Source organism: Suncus etruscus, chromosome 9 (assembly GCF_024139225.1).
Source record: "Suncus etruscus isolate mSunEtr1 chromosome 9, mSunEtr1.pri.cur, whole genome shotgun sequence".
Taxonomy (NCBI): domain Eukaryota; kingdom Metazoa; phylum Chordata; class Mammalia; order Eulipotyphla; family Soricidae; genus Suncus; species Suncus etruscus.
Window position 1 is genome coordinate 16,304,112 of NC_064856.1, and position 18,808 is coordinate 16,322,919.

The following is an 18,808-nucleotide window of genomic DNA, read 5'->3' on the forward strand; positions in this document are numbered from 1 at the left end:
AATGGGTTGGGTGCTAGCTTTGCAGGGCCAGGAGTAAGCCCTGAGGGTATGTTTCTCCCACCCCTACTTTAAAACCAAGGTGTAACTTTTTTTTTTGTCACCACCCACCACCCTAGATCAAAAAAGTGGTGGATAAGAAGGGGATGTTTAGGGGTAGAGAAAAGGGATGGTTAAGAAGGGCTATCAAGACCATCCCTCAAAGTGCTTTGGGGACCCCAGGCAGTGCTTTGGGAAACTGTATGCAAGGTAAGTGCCTTAACCCTTTTGCTATCTCTCAAGGTCTCTGGTTTGCTTCTTTCCTCAAATTTGTATGTGCATATCTCCCAGGAGGCCTGGGTCTGGGTTCTCTGTGGCTAGGCGTCCCTTTCATGAGCCCGCACTTAGTTTAATATTGTACCCACAGGGGGCTTTCCATGAAGGTGCTGTTCCATGGTGGTCATCCTGCCTTGCTAATTTTTTTTTTTTTTGATACACATAGGGCTGCTCAAGGATCACTCCTGGCAGTGTTCAGGGAACCATATGGGATGGGGGGATTGAACTCAGGTTGACCATATACAAGGCAAGTACGCTACTTGCTCCGGCTCCTGCTTTACCATTTTTTTGTTTGTTTCTTTTTGGGTCACGTCCAGCAGTGCTCAGGGGTTACTCCTGGCTCAGAAATTGCTCCTGGCAGACTCAGGGGACCATATGGGATGCTGGGATCTGAAGCATTGTCCTTCTGCATGTAAGGCAAACGCCTTACCTTCATGCTATTTCTCCAGTCCCGTTTTGCCATTTTTTGTGAGGAAGTCTAGACACTTCAGAGCCAAAGAATTTTTTGTGGTGGTTGTTTTGTGTGTGTGTGTGTGTGTGTGTGTGTGTGTGTGTGTGTGTGTTTTGGGTCACACCCAAACACAGTGCTCAGGGGTTATTCCTGGCTCCATGCTCAGAAATTGCTCCTGGCAGGCACGGGGGACCATATGGGACACCGGGATTTGAACTGATGACCTTCTGCATGAAAGGCAAACGCCTTACCTCCATGCTATCTCTCCGGCCTGTGGTGGTTGTTCTTGAGCCACACCCAGGCAATGCTTGGGGACCCTAGGGTGTTCATTGCACTCCTGGCAGTGCTCAGGGGAGCAAGCAGTGCTGAGATAGGAACCTGAGCTTCTCACAAGCAAAGCAGTCTTTGAACATTCTCTCTCTCAAAAAAAAAAAAAAAAAAAAAAAAGCCCTGCTGTGCTCATGGCTTACTCCTGGCTCTGCCCTCAGGAATCACTTCTGACATGCTAGGGGACCATATGGGTTGCCAGGGATTGAACCTAGGAAGGCTGCATGCAAGGCAAGTGCCTTACCTACTGTACTAGTGTACTAGTCCCTGGCCTTTAAATTTTTTTTTTTTTTTGGTTTTTGGCCCACAGCCACTGATTCTCAGGGGTTACTCCTGACTCTGCACTCAGAAATCATCGCTTCTGGCTTAGGGGACTATGGGACACCTGAGATCGAACTGTGGTCCATCCTAGGCTAGCGCAGGCAAGGCAGATGCCTTACTGCTTGCTCCACTGCTCCGGCCCCATGGCCCTTAATTTTTTTGTTTTTTGTTTTTGGGCCACACCCGGCGGTGCTCAGGGGTTACTCCTGGCTATCTGCTCAGAAATAGCTCCTGGCAGGCACGGGGGACCATATGGGATGCTGGGATTCGAACCAACCACCTTAGGTCTTGGATTGGCTGCTTGCAAGGCAAACGGTGCTGTGCTATCTTTCTGGCCCTGCCCTTAAATTTTTAACCATCATGTAATCAGTACAATTAAGATATAGGAAAGTTCCAGCCCCCCTTTTTTGATCATTTTGGGGTGGGGCACCATTCTCAGTGGCATTTGGAGACCATGCAGTGCTAGGAATTAAACTGGACTTTTGCTTCTTTTCCTACCTTTTAGAGTGGATTTCCTTTAAAGCCACATTAACAAGTGTGGCCATTTTATACTTCAAGGAGAGAAAAATGGCATATGTGGCTGTATCTGGTTGTGTGTTATATTGAATGTGCTTTTCTGATGTCCTAAGACTTTTGCTTTGGGCCAGGGATCTGGCACCATTGGTAGAGCACATGCCTTTCATGGGTGAGGCCTATGTTTGATTCCTGACTCCGTGTGGCCCCCACAATAATAATCATAAAGGTATTTGCATTTCAGAAATGACTCTTAGTTCTTTCTGTGAAATGATAGTTTGATTAAAACTTGTAATGGACATGTTGGTGGAGATGGTGTTAGGAACAGCAGCTGATGAGTGTTTACATTCATGATGGGGTTGTGTCCTTTGTGTATGCTTTGTTTCAGATTGTGAATTGCCAGCCTTTTTTTTTTTTTTTTTTTTTTTTTTTTTGGTTTTTGGGCCACACCCGGCAGTGCTCAGGGGTGACTCCTGGCTGTCTGCTCAGAAATAGCTCCTGGCGGGGCCGGGCGGTGGCGCTGGAGGTAAGGTGCCTGCCTTGCCTGCGCTAACCTAGGACGGACCGCGGTTCGATCCCCCGGTGCCCCATATGGTCCCCCAAGAAGCCAGGAGCAACTTCTGAGCGCATAGCCAGGAGTAACCCCTGAGCGTCACAGGGTGTGGCCCAAAAACCAAAAAAAAAAAAAAAAAAAAAAAAAAAAAAAAAAAAAAAGAAATAGCTCCTGGCAGGCACGGGGGACCATATGGGACACCGGGATTCGAACCAACCACCTTTGGTCCTGAATCGGCTGCTTGCAAGGCAAACGCCACTGTGCTATCTTTCCGGGCCCAGCCTTTTTTTTTTTTTTTTTTTTTGGTTTTTCGGGCCACACCCATTTGATGCTCAGGGGTTACTCCTGGCTAAGTGCTCAGAAATTGCCCCTGGCTTGGGTCGCCGGGGATCGAACCGAGGTCCTTCCTTGGCTAGCGCTTGCAAGGCAGATACCTTACCTCTAGCGCCACCTTGCTGGCCCCTGTTTCAGATTGTGAATGAGAGTGTTGTGCCACCAAACTTGATTAGAGAATATTGCCAAGGGTTTATGGAAAACAAACTGTTTTTTTGTTTGTTTGTTTCTGGGTCACACCCGGCAGTGCTCAGGGGTTATTCCTGGCTCTAGGCTCAGAAATCGCCCCTGGCAGGCTTGGGGGACCATATGGGATGCCGGGGTTCGAACCACCTTCCTTCTGCATGAAAGGCCTTACCTCCATGCTATCTCTCCGACCTTGGAAAACAAACTTTTGCCTGGGTTTCTTATAATGCCTGCAAATAGTAATTTAGGTTTCACTTTTTTTTTTTTCTTTTGGTTTTTGGGCCACACCTGGCGGCACTCCTGGCCAGGTGGCTCTGCACTCAGAAATTGCTCCTGGAAGGCTCAGGGGACTGTATGTGATGCCCAAGGTTCGTCCTGGGTCAGCCATGTGCAAGGCAAATGCCCTACTGCTGTGTAGTATAGCTCCAGCCCCATACTTTTCTTTTTTCTACATCTGAAACAATTGATATCTGTTCTTTTCTATAGTCTGTTGTTTATTCTTTGTTGCCTTTTACTTAAGAACCTGCTAGTCTAAGTTTTGATTTTTTTTTTTTTGCAGGGAAAGGGGGGCTGGGTTTTCAGACTATACCTGCCTGGTGGTGCTCAGGGGCTGTGTTTAAGAGTGACCCTTGGTGGTCCTCACAGAATCATATGTTGTGCAGGGGATCAAACTGGTCAGGGCACTTACCTTGTGCGGGACAATTGACCATAGCACTTGTATTGTGCTCCCTGGTGATCTTGTGGTTAGGATTTGGTGTTTTCACCTTCCCCCTATTTTATCTCTCCTGTCCCTTGATTATGTGAACATATTTTTGGATCGTGTGGCCAGAGTAGTGGCGTAATGGTAGGGTGTTTGCCTTGTACACAGTGACCTAGGATAGACTGCCTTTCTATTCCCCAGCGTCGTATAAGGTCCCCCCAAGCCAGGAACGATTTCAGAGCAGGTAGCCAGGAGTAACCTCTGAGCATCACCAGATGTGGCCCAAAAACCAAAAACCAAACAAACAAAAACAAAAGCAACCAACCAAACAAACCAACCCAAAAACCAAAAAATATTTTTGGATCTTAACAGATAGTAGAGTCAAGCTGTATGGGTGGTTTAGGACTTTTTTTTTGCTTTGTTTTTTTTTTTTTGGGGGGGGGCACACTCGGCAGCACTTAGGGGTTACTCCTGGCTCTATGCTCAGAAATAGCTCCTGGCAGGCTTATATGGGATGCCAAGATTCGAACCACCAACCTTCTGCATGCAAGGCAAATACCTTACCTCCATGCTATCTCTCCGGCCCCGGTTTTCGGACTTTTATGTTGTTGGCTTGTTTTGGGGGCCACACACAGCTGTACTCATGAGCTTATGCCTGGCTGTTTTCAGGTATCACTCCTGTTGGGGCTCAAGGGGGCCATTTGAGGTGCTGGGGCTTGAACCTGGGTCAGCCATGTACAAGACAAGCACTCTACCTGCTGACCCAGGTTCAATCCCCAGCACCTCAAATGGCTCCAGTCCCAAGGACTTGTTTTGTTTTTATTTTGGGTTTTTGGGTCACACTGGGCAGCATTCAGGGGTTACTCCTGGCTCTGCACTCAGAAACCACTTCTGGCAGGGTCGGGGTACTATATGGGATGCCAGGGATAGAACCCGGGGTTGTATGCATGCAAGTAAAAAGGCCCTACTGCTGTGCTATTGCTCTGGCCCGGGGGCTTGTGTTTCTGTTCCTTCAACAGAGATTAATTTCCAAAGGCCTTTTGGAAGTGGCTTTTGACCTGGGATCTGGTGGGTGGGGCCAGTGCTGAAGGGTCCCAAGAACCTCCTGGGACAGTTGCAGGGAGTAGGGAGTCAGGCTGAGGGTCACCAGAGCCCCAGAGCCCAGGGCTGGGATCCAGGCTGTGAGCAGAGCTTGTTTGGGGTGATTCTGTCTAACACAGAGATCAAAGACTCCTGGGATCTAGTTCAAAGGCAAGAGGGGGGGTTCGAGGAGCTCAGGCCAGGCTCTGGCTGGACCTCAGTAAGGCGGCAAAAGTACAATGCCCCCTTGGCTGGCGCTTGGCACTTCTTCAGTGGTGGTGGCATGATTATCACCGAAGTCTGGTTTGTATGTCCTGGCATGGCTGTGGATAAGCCTACGCAGTTCCTTGTGTCAGTATCCCCACCATTCGGGGCACTCGCTGACTTCAGGGAGATGCACCCCCCTCATTCCACCCCCAAAGTGCTTGAGGGACAGCCCTCCCCCTGGTCCCATGGCCTCCTCATCCTCCTGGGACCGCCTGGGTTGGAAAACCCCACCTCAGCCATCTGCAGGCTTGGTTGGCTCAGTTTTGGGGGACCTTCTGGCCTGTGGGGGAGAAGAGGCATGGAGGATGTTTAGGGCCCCTCATTTCACACCGGCCATAAACTAGAAACCAGAGGCAATGCTTAGTGTTCAGTGCTCAACCTTCTATTGGATTCCTTCCAGTCTTCCCTGGACAGAACCATCTCTGCTGCCTGTGGGGAGGGGTAGAGTCCACGTGGGTTCATGGCAGTGTTGGGAAGGGGCCTGCAGGGCCAAAGGGTGAATACCAGTGAATTGGGATCCAGGGCTACTCCTGGAGGGACTGCCTGGGTGTGAGTATGGGTGTCTCTGAGGGACTTCCTGGGTGCCTTCACTGCCAGCACCTGAGCAGGCGGGTCTCTCCCTTGGGCATGTGCTTCCTCCACACCTCCAGGGAGGTGGTCTGAGAAGGTCCCTTCTTGTGGGGGTAGGGACTGCAGTTGGTGCAGAGGTGCAAGTGGGAGTGCTGGAGCTTGGGTCAGGGTGTGGGAGTTTAGTCGTCCTTGTCCTTGGCACCGTGCTTGAGGATGCGTGTGAACTCCACATAGTTGAAGTTGCCCTTCTTGTCGATTGGTGCCTCCCGGTACATCTCGTCCACCTCTTCGTCTGTGAAGCGGTCGCCCATAGTGGTGAGAAGCTCCCGAAGGTGGTCCTCGTGGATGACACCTGAAACAGGGCCCAGGGCTGAGCCCCTGTGCTCTCCTAGTGGCCCCAGATGGGGGGAGTGCTACAGGGACTTCTTAGAGTTGCCTCTGGGAGGGAACTGGAATACTGTGTGGGGAGTTGCCTGCTTTAAGAGTTGAACCCTGGTACCCACTGCCAGCATCCACCCACCTGCTTTGGACACCTTTTGAGGGTTTCTTTTATTGGGGGGGGGTCACACCGGCAGTACTCAGGGGTTACCCCTAGCTCTACGCTCAGAAATCGCTCCTGGCTCAAGACTCAGAAATTGCCCCTGGCAAGTTCGGGGGACCTTATGGGATGCCGTGATTTGAACCACTGTCCTTCTGTATGCAAGGCAAATGCCTTACCTCCATGCTATCTCTCCGGCCCCTAATATAAGTTGCTGAGAAGATAATTTTTGTTGTTGTTGTTGTTGTTGTTTTTGTTTTTGGGTCATACCCGGCAGCGCTCGGGTTACTCCTGGCTCTACGCTCAGAAATTGCTCCTGGCAGGCTTGGGGGACCTTATGGGATGCCGGGATTCGAACCACCATCTTTCTTTCTTTCTTTCTTTCTTTTTTTTGTTTTTTTTTTTTGTTTGTTTTTGGGCCACACCCGGCTGTGCTCAGGGGTTACTCCTGGCTATCTGCTCAGAAATAGCTCCTGGCAGGCACGGGGGACCATATGGGACGCTGGGATTTGAACCAACCACCTTAGGTCCTGGGTCGGCTGCTTGCAAGGCAAACACTGCTGTGCTATCTCTCCGGCCCCACCACCATCCTTCTGTGTCTAAGGCAAACACCTTACTGCTGTGTTATCTCTCTGGCCCCCAATGTCACATTTCTAATGAAACTCTTGCCAGTCCCACTCTGCCCTGTCTGGGTCAAGTGAGCCAGGATAGCAAACACTCTGGGAGATCTCACTGGGTGCTGTCCCTGTACCTTCTTGCCAGAGAACATATGATTTTTGGCAGAGGGGCTTTTGGACCATAATCAGAGGCTATTCCTGGTCCTGTGCTCAGGAGTGACCCCTGGCCATGCTCAGGAGACCATATGTAGTGTTAGGGATCAGGCAGGGCTCAGCAAGATAAAGCCTTAACCCTTGTGCAATCTCTTTGGCGGCTGAGCAGACCCTGGTTTTGTTTTTGGGGTTATTTTTTTCATGGGGGAGGAGTTGGGCCATACCCAGTGATACTCAGGGATTGTGCCTGGCTCTACTCTCAGGGATCACTCCCAGTGGTGCTCAGGGGATCAAACTTGGGCTGTCCTTGTACAAGGCAAGTACCCTATATGCTGTGCTATCTATTCTGCTCTGGGTGGTCCTAGTTGACCGCCTGGAATGGTCAATGGCCCTTGCACAAACCGGTATTGTTGGGAAAGCACCCACCGATCCCACCTTTGTACTGACCTGAGGCCTCCTCGTCGAAACACGCGAAAGCGTTTCGGATCACGTCCTCGGGGTCAGTGCCATTCAGCTTCTCCCCAAACATGGTGAGGAACATGGTGAAGTTGATGGGCCCTGGGGCCTCACTCATCATGCCCTCCAGGTACTCGTCTGTGGGATTCTTCCCTGCAGAACACATGTCACTGTCTATAGTCACACCCTGGCCTCGAGAGCCCATAGACAGGAGGAAGTTCCAGTTCCAGCTCCATCCCTAGAGCTACTGCACTCAACCTCCTGGTTCATCTGCTGCCTGTGCGGGCCTCTGGGCACAGAGCAGTGTTCTCAGGGCTCAGCTTGAACCCATCTCCCTTCCTGATGTACATGTACATCCAGACTTAGCTTCTGAGCTTCTGAAATTTTTTTTTTTTGACTAGACCTCCTGGCAATGTTTAAGGGACCTGCATGCTGAGCATGGTCTCTGCCCCTCTGAGCCATCTCTCCCATCCCCACCCCCTAGCATGGAGCTTTATTGTTACAAGGCCGCTGCCTCTGCTTACTCCATTATCGCTGCTCTGGTGTGTGATCCTGAGGAGACCATCTGACTCATACCCGCTGACGGGAGCTCCAGACTAGGGCTGTGGGTTTTCTGGGTGGTGCCTAGGGCTATCCTTGATCTCAGGCCTAGAACCCTGGGAGTTGGGGGTCTGTTAAGGTCGGGGGTCTATAGACTGTTGTACTACCCCCTGCTGTGTCTCTGCAGGCTGGCTGGGACCCCATGGTCACTGTTTCAACACCCACAGCCGAGCTGTTCCCAGGTCTCCTTTGCAGGTGCTTGATGGGGGTGTGTTAGTATTGGGTGGGTTTGGGACTGAGGGGCACTAGTGATGGTAGTAGGTCACACAGGGCCACTTCATCTGAGTACAATAGACAGGGGATGGGCCTGTGTTGGTCCCAGCCATAAGGGGAAGCAGGGTGTGCTCAGGGCTAACAATTAGCTGTGTCCACTGTAACTCCTACACTCTCTTATGAAGGCCTAAGCTCTTATCCTGAGAAGGGTGGGACATGCAGACTGGGTACATGCTAGAGGGCATCATTCAGACTCAGTTTACCTATTTGAGCATGTGTCTTGGAGCCAGTTTCCAAGCTCACTCGCTCTCTCATTTTTTTTTGTTTGTTTTTTTTTTTTTGTTTTTTTTTTTTGGGCCACACCTGGCATTGCTCAGAAGTCACTCCTGGCAGGCTCGGGGAGGATCATATGGGATGCTGGGATTTGAATCAGGGTCTGTCCTGTGTTGGCTGTATGCAAGGCAAATGCCTTACTGCTGTGCTATCGCTCTGCCCTCCCCCCCTTTGTTTTTTTGGTTTTTGGGCCACACCCAGCAGTGCTCAGGGGTTACTCCTGGCTGTCTGCTCAGAAATAGCTCCTGGCAGGCACGGGGGACCATATGGGACACCGGGATTCGAACCACCTTTGGTCCTGGATTGGCTGCTTGCAAGGCAAACGCCACTGTGCTATCTCTCCGGGTCCCTCCCCCCCCTTTTTTTTGGCCACACACAGTGACGCTCAGGGACTACTGGCTCTGAGCTCAGAAATCGCTCCTTGCTTGGGGGACCATATAGGATGCCAGGGGATCGAACCATGGTCCGTCCTAGGTAAGCAGCTTGCAAGGCAAATGCCCTACCTCTGTGCCACTGCTCTGGCCCCTTTAAGCTCTCTTAATGCCAAGATGTGGATTCCAGGGGCTGGAGAAATACCACAGTGGTAGAACCTTTGCCTTGTATGCAACAGACCCAGAACAGACAGTGGTTTGAATCCCAGCATTTCTTTTTTTTTTTTTTTTTTTTTTTTTTTTTTTTTGGTTTTTGGACCACACCCAGTAACACTCAGAGGTTACTCCTGGCTATGCGCTCAGAAGTTGCTCCTGGCTTGGGGGACCCTATGGAATGCCGGGAGATCGAACCGCGGTCCGTCCAAGGCTAGCGCAGGCAAGGCAGGCACCTTACCTCTAGCACCACCGCCCGGCCCCAAATCCCAGCATTTCATATGGTCCCCCGAGCCTGCCAGGAGCAATTTCTGAGCACAGAGCCAGGAGTAAACCCTGTGTGCACCTGGGTGTGGCCCAAAAACCCAAGATGTGGATTCCAGGGAAATAGCCAGATTCTGGGTGTGTGGGAGTCTGGGAACCTTTGTGGTCACCTTTTTTAAACATTATTATTTCTTTTTTTGGGCCCCTTGACAATGCTCACAGCTTACTTCTTGCTCTGCACTCAGGAATTACTCCTGGCAGTGCTCTGGGGATTGTCTGGGACGCCAGGGATCAAACCTAGGTTGGCTGTATGCAAGGAAAGTATCATCCCCACTGTACTATCTCTCCACAGCCACTGTGGTCACTTCTTGAGGTCGGAATTTCATCTAGGGGGCAGCTGGTGTAGTTCAAAGTGGTTCTTAGAGGTGGATGCCTTCCTGGAGATGGGCCTTTCTGAGGCTGCCCGCACACCCCACACCCCCTTTTCCCCACTGTTCAAAGGCCTCACCCAGAGAGGCCAGCATGTCGTGCAGATCCTCCTTATCAATGAAGCCGTCGCGGTTCTGGTCGATCATGTTGAAGGCCTCCTTGAACTCCTGGATCTGTGACTGGTCGAACATGGCGAAGACATTGGACGTGGCCCTCTGAGGCCGCTTCTTGGTGGTCTTGGCCTTGGCTCGCTTGCTGGACATCTTGGCGGCCGGTGGGGTTTCCCTGAAGGCAGAGGGTGGGGATGGAGAGGGAGATGACAGGGCTGGAGTGATCCTCATTACTTCTCACCTCTTCCTCATACAGGAGCAGAGATGCTTGTTGTGGTCAGTCAGACACCCCCCCACCCCCAAGTACTGCTGAGAAGGCCCTGGAAAAGGGTTGGGCAAAACCCTCAGGACAGATTCTACCCAGGGATGCCATTCACTGCATCTCCTATGGGAGGCTCTGAGGGTGCTGCCCCCCAGAGGAAAGAGCTGGACCAAGCAGCCCTGTAGTGAGCCGCCCTTCCCAGGGTTCTGAAATGGCTCATGTGCACCCTCTGCCCTTACTCCCCCCCCCCCCCCCCCGCACTGTGAGTGATAGGCATGTCTCAGATTGTTCCTCTTTTACTCCCCTGGGCTGGAAATCCAGTTTCTCATCACGAACACTCACCACCTGACCCCACTTCTCAGCCTTTTCTTGCCTCTCACCCCTCAGGCTGAACCAAACCCATATCTGTCACTTTCCTCTGAGGCTCCATCACTCCTACCAATCCCCAGTGCTGCTGGATGTGGCCCCAAAACAAAGCAAACAAACAAAAAACAGATGTGACGCCCACACTCTGTCTCCCTCACTGGTCACACACACTCATGGCATTCTCCTGCCGTATCTGTGAGCCTGCCAAGCTAGGGTCCAGCCACCCTCTGCCTCAGAGCCCCCCAGTGGCTTCCTTTATTGCTCCCCCAGAATGCTTGTCTTTCTCCTGCCAGTTTTCCAGATCTCAGGAGCTGGGCTCTGCCCTTGCTCTGATGGAAGCTCAGGCTCAGTGCCCACCCACCTGCTCTCAGCAGGACTTAGAGGCTCCTTGGCTGAGTGACTCTGAAGTCTCTGTGTCCAGGTGGTCGTCCCCTCTCCTCTACAAGTGGAAAACTAAGGTCCATCAAGACTGCTTCATCTGAAGTGTGCCATGAAGACTGAGGACCACTGTGGCCTGATGGGGCCCTGCTGCCCCTCTTTCCTCAGCTCTACCCCTTGGTCCAGCTCTTCTAGGAAGCAGCCTGATTTCTTTTCTTAACTTTATTGATTGATTATTTTTTGGGCCACAACCAGCAGCACTCAGGGGTCATCCTGGCTCTGCACTCAGAAATCACCCTTGGTAGGTAGGGTGGGGGACTATATGGGATGCCGGGAGTAGAGCCGGGACCCTCTGAAGTCGGCTGCATGCAACACAAACGCTCTACCACTATTCTATCTCTCTGGCCCCCAGCCTGGTTTCTTCACTCCAAACCTGAGCATCCCTGGAGCAGCCCCCAGGCCTTTATCCCATCCTGGACTGAGGACTCAGACCCTCGCCTGGGCGGTGTCCCGGGGTTGGGGTGGGCCACAGAAGCTTTTCAGCTCTGACTGATGGGGCCAAGCCGTTGGTGGCGGTCGGGCTTCCGTCCCATCTTCCTTGAGGAAACCCCACACTGAAGGCCATGCTCCATCACCACTCAGGTCAAGAGGGAACAGAGTCCCCACCCCAAACACTCCTTGGGGTCCTGGAATCAGCTGGTGTCTTGGTGCTTGTCTGGCTGTGACAATGGGGGGCTCCTGCAGTATTCCTTAGATGGCTCCCACCAGGCTGCCCCCCTTCCCTGGCCGTCTCCCTGGCAGGGTTCAGGCTCAGTGAGCCCCATCCCCAGAGAGGGACAGTAGCCACCCTCAACCATCAGTCCAACACCCGTATGGACGTGTGGGGGGGGGTTCTCCCCTCTGAACATGCTATTCCCCAGTGACCCCCAGGGGAGGGGCAGGGCTCCGAGACCCCTGTGGCCTAGCCCCAGCCCAGGTCCCCTACTCAGGACCCCGAGGTCTCTGTCTCAGACGTCCATCCCGGCTCCCACCTGGTGCGAGAAGACGCAGGTCAGATGGTGCGAACGCGGAGCTGCCGGTTGTGTGTGTGTGTGTCTGTTGGAGGAGCAGCCCGATGCGTCTGTAGTCTGTCGGTTCTGTCCGTCGGGCCGGGTCGGGTCGGGCAGCTCAGCCTCGGCAGGACCTTACAAGGCAGAAGAATGTGCGCGGGGCGGGGGGCGGGGCCCGCCTGCCTTATTTGGCTGTGACCCAGGGCGGAGCGAGGGGGTTGGTGGCTGAGAACCCTCAAGCCGCCCCCAGGGTCAGCAAGGGCCGGCTGGGCTGGGCTGGGCTAGGCCCCACTCGCACCCCAGAAGGCTCCAGCACAGGCATAGGACCCGGGTTGGGCTCTCCACTTCTCAGAACCAGCCCTGCTCTCCCAGGCAGCCTCCTGCGTCTACACAGAAGGTTGGCCCTTACATCTGGCTATCTATGGGCCCCTGGCTACGGTTGTGGGGGTGCTCCCTCCCCCTCTTCCTCCTCCAGGCATCTCGTGACCCGGGAAGGGGGTGATTAGTGAAGCGGTGGGGGCAAGGAGCCAGGGGCACCTGCCTGGCCTGAGAGCATCTTAGGTCTGGCAGAATGAAAGCCCCTCCCTCTCCCAGTCCTATGCAGGGGTGGGGTGGTGGGAGCCAATTATCTCTAGGGGACCCTGCAGCCTCTCTAGACACCTGCATCTTTGTATTCTTTTTTGTTTGTTTGTTTTTGGGCCACACCCAGCGGTGCTATGCTAGTATACTATGCATAGTATGCTATGCATAGTAGCAGGTTACTATTCCTGGCTCTCTGCTCAGAAATCGCTCCAGCAGGCACGGGGGACCTTATGGAATGCCAGGATTTGAACCACCGTTGTCCTGGGTCAGCTGCTTGCAAGACAAACGCCCTACCGATGTGCTATCTCTCCAGCCCCATGTATTCTATTTAACCTGGAAGGCGGGGGGGGGGGGGGGGCTCTGACTCAGCACTCAAGTGCCCTCTCTCAGGCTTGTGGGGACACAGTTCCCCAGATGGGCCTGGTCCCACCTCCTTCTTGCAGCAGGGAGGGGGTATGGGCTTGGAGGTGATCACCAGTGCTTATAGCATGGATGGAGGCACAGGGATCGAGGTGCTGCACTGTGATATTTGGGTGCAGTGAAGGCGTGTGGAGGTGTGGAGACTAGGCTGCAGCTGTGGTGGTACCTGTGGGGGTGCGAGGGGGAGAGGTGGGAGCCTGTGAGGTCCTTCCTGCACGCTGTGAGAACCCAAGCAAGGGAGAAGGCTTTGGCTTATCTAGGCCACAACCAGCTGTGGGTTGCAATGACCCAGACAGGACCAGGCCACAGCAGCCTTTTTGGACTAGCCGGAAGGAGGAGGGAGGTGGCTGATTGTGGAAATGCTTGGAGGGGGAGGCTGTGGGGGGAGGGGAATCAGAGTTTGGCCTGAGCAGCTGGAAAGAGAAAAGTCATTTTCTACAGCCTTTGGGATGTGGAAGGAGCTAGAGTTGAGCTCTGCATTTGGTCATTGAGGTTATTTTTTGTGTGTGTGTAGGGGGTAGATCAGGTGGGCCACATGAAAGTGCTCAGGGACTGCTCAAAAGAGCTTTTGGCTCTTTTGGCTTGGGGATTACTCCCAGTGATAATCCTGAGATCATGTAGTGCTATAGATGGAACTGGGGTTCTCACATGCAAAACATGCTCCCTAATCCTTTGAACCCTTTCCAGCTCTGGACATTAGTTCTTGTTTTTTGGTGTTAATTTTTTGGGCCATGCCCTTGGTACTCAAAGTTTATATTTGATTCTGCACTCAGGAGTCACTCCTGATTGTGCTTTGGGGACCATATTTTGGGGATTCACAGATCTTATCCAAGTAGGTCATATGCAAGGCAAGCATCTTACCTACTATATTATTGCTTAGCCTTATCCAATGCATAATTAATAAATATATATGAATTAATTTATTTAAAGACCAAAAATCACATAGTTTATCATAATACATTTGTTTTCAGATAAGTGGGAGCACAATTAATAGAAAATAAAAGAAAAAAGAGAAGAGTATAGCAACAAGAAAATTTGTAAAAATTATTGTATCTCTTGGTCCCGGAGAGATAGCACAGCAGCGTTTGCCTTGCAAGCAGCCGATCCAGGACCAAAGGTGGTTGGTTCGAATCCCGGTGCCCCATATGGTCCCCCGTGCCTGCCAGGAGCTATTTCTGAGCAGACAGCCAGGAGTAACCCCTGAGCACCGCCGGGTGTGGCCCAAAAACCAAAAAAAAAAAAATTATTGTATCTCACAATGAGGTCATTAAGTCATTGTTAGAAAGTTTATTTAAACTCTTGTTGCTAGTTGATCATTCTGTTACTTCTCTGAAATCAGGTCAATTTAATGTCTGCAGAGAGCTATAGAAGCAGGGCCATTGGCAAAGTTGTGATTGTGGGTAGTGGTTGCAGTTGGTGTGGCTTCAGCAGGAAGAAGGCCTACCTTCTGAGATGGCCAGATTTTAGCTGTGTGGCTAGTGTACCTGTTATTTTTCATGACTTGGTCTACATTTCTTTCAGAATAGAGTAAGTCTATGGAGCTGGCTGGGTGCACACATAGTAGCTGTGTATAGTTTCACCCAGTGTGGCATAATTCTTTTTTTTTTCTCTCTTATTTTTGGGCCTCACCTGGTGATGCTTAGGGGTTACTCCTGGCTATGTGCTCGGAAATCACTCCTGGCTTGGACAACCATATTGGACACTGGGGGATCGAACCATGGTCCATCCTAGGTTACTGAGTAGCTAAGCAAATGCCCTACTATTTGCGCCATCACTCCGGCCCTATAATTCTTATACTTTTATTTTGGGGCAGTGCCAGGAATTGAATCCAGTGCCTTGTGTGAATTCATTGTCTTGTATGCCATGCAAGTTACAGGCTCTACATGTTGTACCCTCTTCTTTTATTGATTTTTTTTTTTTTTTTTTGGTTTTTGGGTCACACTGGGCAGCACTCAGGGTTTTTTTTTTTTTTTTTTTTTTTTTTTTGGTTTTTGGGTCACACTGGGCAGCACTCAGGGGTTATTCAAGTAATGTACTGGCACAGTTCACACCTCTCTGTGTATTGTGGAGAACCTTGCTTTCCACATGTTACACTCTGGCTCAGCATTTCTGTGGAATTTATTCCCCAACTAATAGTTTTGTTTTTGTTTTTGTTTTTTCGGGCCACACCCGTTTGATGCTCAGGGGTTACTCCTGGCTAAGTGCTCAGAAATTGCCCCTGGCTTGGGAGGACAATATGGGAGGCCAGGGGATGGAACTGCGGTCCTTCCTTGGCTAGGGCTTGCAAGGCAGACACCTTACCTCTAGCGCCACCTCGCCAACCCCCTAATAGTTCTTTTGTAGCTGAGTATTTTCTCTGAGATTGTTTTCTGCAAGTAGTTTAACTTTTCCTATTTTGCATGGCCTCCACCCATCCATGGATCTTTTGGTCTAATGTCCTAATTGGGACCTCAAGAACTATGTTGAGGGGCTGAAGAGGTGGCGCAGTGGTAAGGCATTTGCCTTGCACTCGGCTGATCCAGAACGGATTACAGTTTGATCCCCCAGCATCCTAAGTAGGGGTCCTCAAACTTTTTAAACAGGGGGCCAGTTCACTGTCCCTCAGACCATTGGAGGGTCTGACTATAGTAAAAACAAAACTTATGAACGAATTCTTATGCACACTGCATATATCTTATTTTGCAATGAAGAAACAAAACAGAAACAAATACAATATGTGGCCCGCGAGCCATAGTTTGAGGACCACTGCTATATGGTCTCCCAAGCCAGGAGCAATTTTTGAGCGCATAGCTCAAAAAAAAAAAAAAAAAAAGAACTATGTTGAATGGAAGTGGCAAGGGAAGACATCTGTCTTGTTTCTGATTATAGAAAATTTTCTGCCATTCATGGTTTCTTTTTTGTGAGTCTAGTGGTTTGTTTTGGGACCATATCTATAGTTCTCAGTAACCTGATGGTTACTGGTGATGGAGTTGGAGTTGACTGCATGCAAGTACTTTAGCCCAAACTATCTTTTTTTTTTTTTTTTTTTTTTTTTTGGTTTTTGGGCCACACCCGGTAACGCTCAGGGGTTACTCCTGGCTATGTGCTCAGAAGTTACTCCTGGCTTGGGGGACCATATGGGACACCGGGGGATTGAACCGTGGTCCGTCCAAGGCTAGCGCAGGCAAGGCAGGCACCTTACCTTTAGCGCCACCGCCCGGTCCCCCCAAACTATCTTTTACTTTTTTTTTTTTTAATTCTCTTTTGGGGGCACACCTGGTGGTGCTCAGGACTTAATCTTATTTCTGAGCTCAAAGATCACTTCTGGCAGGAGCAGGGGATCATATAGGGTACCAGGGATTAAACCTTGGGTTGGCTGTGTACAAGGCAAGAACCACTTCTGCTCAATCTGCATTTCACTTTTTTTTTTTTGGCCACACCCAGCAGTGCTCAGGGGTACCCCGGCTCTGTGCTTAGAAATAGCTCCTGGCAGGCTTGGTTCCATCCAGGGCTGGGCCCCATGCAAGGCAAATACCCTACCACTGTGCTATAACTCCGGATCCTGCATTTCACTCTTAAATACAATGTGAGGGAGCTTTTTCTGGATACCTGGTATCCATGTGGGGAGTTCTTTTCTAGTCCTAGTGTGTCACATGTTATCAAGACAGTGTGCTGAAGATGTTGGGAACTGACTTGTTTGAGGACATTTTGCGGTTCTTTCTGCCATAGCCCAGCTTTTCACCTAAAAGCAATATGCAGTCTTGCTGCAAATTTTTGAGCTAAGAGAAAAGAATGTGCAGCTGCAGGACATAATTTAGCTCTAAGCCTGGAGGAGAGTAAAAACTGCCTGGTACAGTTATCAGAAACTAGGCCCCATTCCTTAAGACCACATTCCGGAGTGAATTAGGCTGTTTTCAATAAGTATATGCTACATTGTCTGTTCAAGATCACTGAGACAAGCACATCTTGCACCATTTCCTGATAGTCAAGCAATTAGGAATGCAGCTAGAAGGACACTAAAAGTTTCCATTGAAACAGCACGTTCAGCATAGCTTGAAGGTCATCCAGCCCCCTAGCCCACTGTCCACTTCGCGCCAAAAGTATGATTGACAGCACCTTTGTACTGCCCCCTTCTCCTTCACTATAAAAGAAGGAGTTGTATTTCAATAAACGCCTTTGAGCAGTGAGATATTGTCTTAGGCCATTTATTATTAACCTCTCTTAAATTTCTTACAGTGTGGTTGTGCTTCTACTCAGCAAAATAGAAGTGCGGTCGTCTGAGAAGCCTTCCCAGCTAATTCCTGCTGGCCGGGCCCCCCTGGGGGGCTTCTGGACCCTGCATTTTGGCGCCCAACGCTGGGCTCGAAGATCACCGCCACACTCCGAACGACTACAGGTCGGCGAGTCTGGAGCTCTTTCGTAAATCGCGGGAATTACCTCATCAGGGTAAGCGTTGAAACGAGTTAGCCTTAATCAAATATTTAAACTGCAGTTTTTTTCAGTCGTTCTGATCGCCGCCCCTGATTGGCTTTTGGGGTTTCACCCATAGGATACGTTACCATGGGTAATTCTTTGAGTACTGAACTTAAATTCATTACAGATATACAGTCTGAGTTGAAAGCCAGACATGTAGAGGTTACCAAAAAAGATATTTGTAATTTTCTTATGTTCATTCATAATGTATGTCCTTGGTTCGTCATTTCCTGTCCAGAAATTGTTGCGTCCACTTGGGACAAAATAGGACAAGAAATGAGTGATTATTTTGTAAATCATGATGAACCACAGAAGGAAAAAATTATGTTCCAATATTGGAGCCTGTTAAGAGATATCATTGTAACTAAAAATGCCGGAACCGCCAAAGACATCATCCATGCCGTTGAAACTCATGTACAACAAGTCTCCCGTGAGTGTTCCAGAACTCCTTCTCGTTCTAATTCTGTCTCTCATCTCCTTTCTCCCTCTGAAAATCCTTCCCCTTGTCCTCCCTCCACCACTGATTCCTCCACCACTGATTCTTCTACCTTTGTCTCCAAAGTAAATAATGCTCTTAAAGATCTCTCTAATGCTTCTCATTTATATCCCTCCCTTACTTCTGTCCATGCTTCTGCTCCACCTCAGGAACCTAATTCTCCAGAAACACAGACCTCTGCCTGTCACAGCTCCTTAATCACACAAGCCACACAAACTCTTCCTCCTCCTTATGACTGTCCTGCTCCTCCTAAATGTGCCTTTCCTGATCCCCCTAAGCCTACTGCTTTAGATTCTCATCTCATTACTATTACATCCATGATTTCACAACTCGCAAACGAGTTTCATCAATCTCGTGAACAAAAACCTGCTCACGCTGCTACATTTCCTGTTCTCATTCCTAATGGCGAGGACCTTCCCCCGCCTCCACCTCAACAGCCTCTACCTCCTCATTCTAACCTACCCCTCCCTCCGCCCGCTGATCCCCGCACCCTTGAGAGTGCGTGGAGTGATCGCGAGGCACAAGCCGCTGTGAACACAGCTTCTGTAGCGGTTGATTCCAGTCAGCTCAATTCGTATGTGAAAGAAGAAGACGCCCAGCCTCGCAATGCTAATTCTCCGGAGGGTGAGACTCCTTTACATTATGTTACTATCCATAAAAGAGACCTTGCTGAGCTGCTTCAAGCAGCAAAACCTTATGGAACCCTAGCATACCCCGCAATCTTGCATCCTCCCTCGGGCGTCCCTGCCCTGTCGGTTGCTCCACAACCTCCTCAGGCCTCCCCTGCTTCCTCTTCTGCTTCCTTTCATCCTATGGTCACCCGCTCACAAGCTGCAGGGCAGCGTTCCTCTCGTACCACAGATGCTGCTCGAGGCACTCCCTCCCGTCCCTTA

At 50.6% G+C, this 18,808-nt stretch overlaps 1 protein-coding gene across 1 annotated transcript; it reads right to left on the reverse strand.

The window, feature by feature from the left end:
• Positions 1-5,409: 5,409 nt before the first annotated feature.
• On the reverse strand, positions 5,410-12,079 carry MYL9 (myosin light chain 9). The gene is made up of 4 exons (XM_049779401.1): positions 11,948-12,079; positions 9,880-10,085; positions 7,369-7,530; positions 5,410-5,965 (listed from the first exon to the last, which is right to left on the reverse strand). The coding sequence occupies exons 2-4, from the start codon at positions 10,061-10,063 to the stop codon at positions 5,793-5,795; spliced, it is 519 nt and encodes a 172-aa protein (XP_049635358.1). The 5' UTR covers positions 10,064-10,085; positions 11,948-12,079; the 3' UTR covers positions 5,410-5,792.
• Positions 12,080-18,808: the final 6,729 nt, after the last annotated feature.

Excerpts from the sequence above, each read along its gene's own strand:
- MYL9 (XM_049779401.1), bottom strand. The coding sequence starts at position 10,063 with ATGTCCAGCAAGCGAGCCAAGGCCAAGACCACCAAGAAGCGGCCTCAG. Across the intron at positions 7,531-9,879 it reads CGACATGCTGGCCTCTCTGG|GGAAGAATCCCACAGACGAG; the intron begins GTGAGGCCTTTG and ends TGTGTTCTGCAG. Across the intron at positions 5,966-7,368 it reads TTTCGACGAGGAGGCCTCAG|GTGTCATCCACGAGGACCAC; the intron begins GTCAGTACAAAG and ends GCCCTGTTTCAG.